Source organism: Lupinus angustifolius, unplaced genomic scaffold (genome assembly GCF_001865875.1).
Source record: "Lupinus angustifolius cultivar Tanjil unplaced genomic scaffold, LupAngTanjil_v1.0 Scaffold_277_7, whole genome shotgun sequence".
Lineage (NCBI taxonomy): Eukaryota > Viridiplantae > Streptophyta > Magnoliopsida > Fabales > Fabaceae > Lupinus > Lupinus angustifolius.
In genome coordinates this window covers 2,828-6,544 of record NW_017727551.1, presented here as the reverse complement: position 1 = coordinate 6,544, position 3,717 = coordinate 2,828, and the positions used below count along the sequence as shown (strand labels likewise).

The 3,717-nt window shown below is 29.8% G+C and overlaps 1 protein-coding gene across 1 annotated transcript; it reads left to right on the top strand.

Moving 5' to 3' along the window:
- The first annotated feature begins 207 nt into the window (after positions 1-207).
- LOC109340892 (probable polygalacturonase At3g15720) lies at positions 208-3,205 on the top strand. Its single transcript, XM_019578654.1, has 8 exons — positions 208-345; positions 769-909; positions 1,075-1,104; positions 1,213-1,420; positions 1,633-1,714; positions 2,473-2,581; positions 2,791-2,895; positions 2,978-3,205. Exons 1-8 carry the CDS (start codon positions 226-228, stop codon positions 3,203-3,205), a joined length of 1,023 nt encoding a protein of 340 aa, XP_019434199.1. The 5' UTR covers positions 208-225.
- Positions 3,206-3,717: the final 512 nt, after the last annotated feature.

The following is a 3,717-nucleotide window of genomic DNA, read 5'->3' as shown; positions in this document are numbered from 1 at the left end:
AAAAGGATAAAGATATTTTATCATTCTAGTTTTTCTTTTATTTTTTTGTAGTATTTGCTTCTCCTTAATAGATAGGATCCTTATTCATAATTAATATATTTGAGTGATATTTTTTAGTAGACATAATTAAGTGTGGTTCATAATATAGCAAAATCACTCATCAAATTATTTGATTACCTAATAATATAAGATTCTGTCTAGGCTTTTGCTCAAGCATGGGAAGCTATGTGTGGATCAAATGAAAGCACCACTATTCCAACACTATTGGCACCAGATGGGCAAACATATTATGTGACTCAAACAGAATTCAAAGGTCCGTGTAAATCCAACAACGTGCATGTTCAGGTACATATTTTACAGTCTTGTATAATAAACTTTCATTGCCACAACTAAAATGACATATCAAGGAATAATTATATGCCTCGATAGCACACATCTACGAAAGTTTCCTAGCTTATAATTCTAAAAACCAAGAATTACACTATAGTTGCTATTCTCTCATATACATATGAAAATAACATAGTCACCTAATAAGTTTTTGTGCTTGAATACTATCTTTCCAAATGTAACATAGAGTATTTTAAATTTCATTACACAATTTTAATAATTGAAGTAAATGACGGTTTCCGAAGTCTAATCTTTCTAAAATAATAATATACTCCGGTATTCTTTTCGAAATAATCCACGTCTTAATTTAATAAAAAAAATAATATACAACCTAAGTTAATTTTTTTTCACAAGGCTATCTTTAATTGCTTCTGGATGCAGATTTTGGGAACCATACTTGCACCACTGAGAGTTGACTGGGGAGCATGTTCAAGACGCTGGCTTTCTTTTACAGGCGTTGATGGCTTGATAGTTGATGGATCTGGAGTTATAGATGGTCAAGGAGAAGATTGGTGGGGCGATGTAATGACATAAAACACTTCCTTATTGTTTTATAATTTTCGCATTAAATATGATAGCTTGTGAATAAGCTATTTCTTAAACAAATTTGGTAATCTAATTTTTGGTGTTGTGCTTAAATATTTGTAAAAGTAAGCTTCTAACTCTACATGATTTTCAAACTTGCAGCTTACTACTGGGTGCACAGGAAGACCAACGGTTAGAAAAATTTCCATTTTTGAATTGAGGATCACAAAAAAATTGTGGAGCTTGGATTTATTTGGGTAATAATAATAATACTAATTGTTTTCAGCATTTGATTTGCAGGCACTTTTATTCGAAAGATGTGATGGTCTTCAACTAAGTGGACTTACTCATATTAATGGTCCTGGATTTCATATATATGTTGTTCACAGCAAAAACATTACAATCTCAAATGTTACTATAACAGCCCCAGAAAATAGTTCCAACACTGATGGAATTGATATCTCAAACTCAAAAGGAGTTACCATAAGCGACTCTATTATTGGAACTGGTAAAACTTCATCGTCATATTTATAAAACTTTTATTTCCCTGGCCTCTATGTCAATACACCATTTTTGATCAATTGTTTATAAGTTGAATTTTTTATGCATATACTGCTATTGGATTATCTATCATTTATAATTAATTATTATTAACTCTTAAAAAAAAAAGTAAATCAAAAGAATATAATGATTATATAATTTGTTATCACGTTTATATAGGTGATGATTGCATTGCTATTAAAGGAGGCACACAATTTCTTGACATTAGCAATGTTCAATGTGGACCGGGTCACGGCATCAGGTTTGTAAAAATACTTATTATGATGTAAATTATATGTCTAGTTAGAGTATCTATAATAATGCAATACCTTTTTCGTTTTTAAATGAGTTTTATTGATTGTGTTAGATTTGTTTACACTTTTCAACAACTTAAGTAACTCAAACCAAAATCATTTTCAATTGTGTAACTCTATTTCCGTTTTTAAATAAACCCCATATACCTACCCCACATTTATATTTATCTCTTGTAAGAATTTTTTCCATTTTCTAATGTTGACTCACAACGTTAAGAACAGTGTTTATTTAGTTTACCATTACAAGATAAAAATAAGAATGACTCATATCCAGTGGTGAACTTGGACGAAAAACGTGTTTATTTCACTATGAACGATTTATTTGTTACCATTGTAGGTGCTCTTATACATCTTTTTCAAAATTTAGAGATTTAAATCCCTATTAATTGTTAAGGTGTGGCACCATAAGTATATGGTCATATCTAAAAAATAATCTCGTTGAAAGAGACACATCCTTACCAATTACAAAAATAGTATGTATAAGTCATCCATATTTATAAATGAAAATAAAATTGTAACTTATGTAGAGATATATAATGAAGCATTCCTATTTTTCCAACTTTTTTTGTACTACCAATAATATTCTTTTACCTTTTGGGTGAAAATTTTCCTACTTTGAACATTACCTAAATAATTGAAGATATGCTATTTAACATTTCCTCAATATGAAACATAATTCCATTGAATTTTCAATTCTTGCAATCAGTGTGGGGAGTCTAGGTGAAGATGGACAAGAGGAATACGCAAGTGATATTCACGTCTGGAATTGCAGCATTAATGGAGCAACGGGAGGAGTTAAAATCAAGACCTGGGCTGTAAGGCTTTGAAATAAATGAAACTTTATATATAATATCAAAAAAAATATATCACTTACAATATATGAGTTTTATACATTGTTATTATATTATTCCCTAATCATGTTTAATCGTTATTAATTCTTCAAAAATAACACAAATGAATGATATATGATATATTAGTGTGTATAAATCTTTACATTAACAAAAAAGTTCTTTCTATTGTGAAGGGTGGAAAAGGAATCGTTCGGGGAGTCATCTTCGAGCATATTATTGTTAATCAAACAAACTACCCTATTCATATTGACCAGCATTATTATGGCAGTAAAGAACAGGTTAATCTTTTTTCTTAATAATCTTTTTTATTTTCTTTTTGAATTACAAGTATATATGATTTCATTTCTCATTTGGTTGCAGCCTCAAGCAATAAAAGTGGATAATGTCACATTTAATGATATCCATGGATCATGTACCACTGAGAACGCAATTGTATTGGACTGTGCCAAAATAGGCTGTACTGATATTAAATTAAACGAAATCGGTATAACATCGGTTGATCCAAATAAGCCAGCTAGTACAATATGCAATAACGTTCAAGGCACAGGCACCAACTTTTTACCTGGGAATTCATCTTGCTTTCATTAATAATAGGATCATTAACAATCGTATAGAAATGTTTGCCAATGGGAAAATTGTAAATTTTAAGTTTCCAGGCCTACTCTACCTAATGTAATTAAGGGTGGGTTGTTATATGTTTCCATTTGGGGCAGTTTCTATAAAATGAATTATCTGTTATTTGTTATATGTTTCCATGAATGGCAGTTTCTATAAAATGAATTATATGTAAAGGTTTGTGTTTCAAAACTAATGGATAATGAGAGGAGTAGTTTAATAAATATTTAAATTACATAAAAGATAAGGTAAGTAATGTGAGACTTAACATATCAATCTTAGAACCATTAATTAGCAATGAGAGAAGCAATATGATAGACTTATTTCCCAATATTGTCCAACATTCTTGTACCTTTTCCATGTCTCCTATTTTAAGTTTTACCGTTCTTTCCTAACTTCCTATAACAATTTTAATCTTTTTATTGATCAGAACGTAAGAGTGAAAGGAAATTTGGATGCTTCCTTTCCTTATCTTTTTGTCAATT

Excerpts from the sequence above, each read along its gene's own strand:
- LOC109340892 (XM_019578654.1), top strand. The coding sequence starts at position 226 with ATGTGTGGATCAAATGAAAGCACCACTATTCCAACACTATTGGCACCA. Across the intron at positions 1,105-1,212 it reads GGTGCACAGGAAGACCAACG|GCACTTTTATTCGAAAGATG; the intron begins GTTAGAAAAATT and ends TTTGATTTGCAG. Across the intron at positions 1,421-1,632 it reads CGACTCTATTATTGGAACTG|GTGATGATTGCATTGCTATT; the intron begins GTAAAACTTCAT and ends ACGTTTATATAG.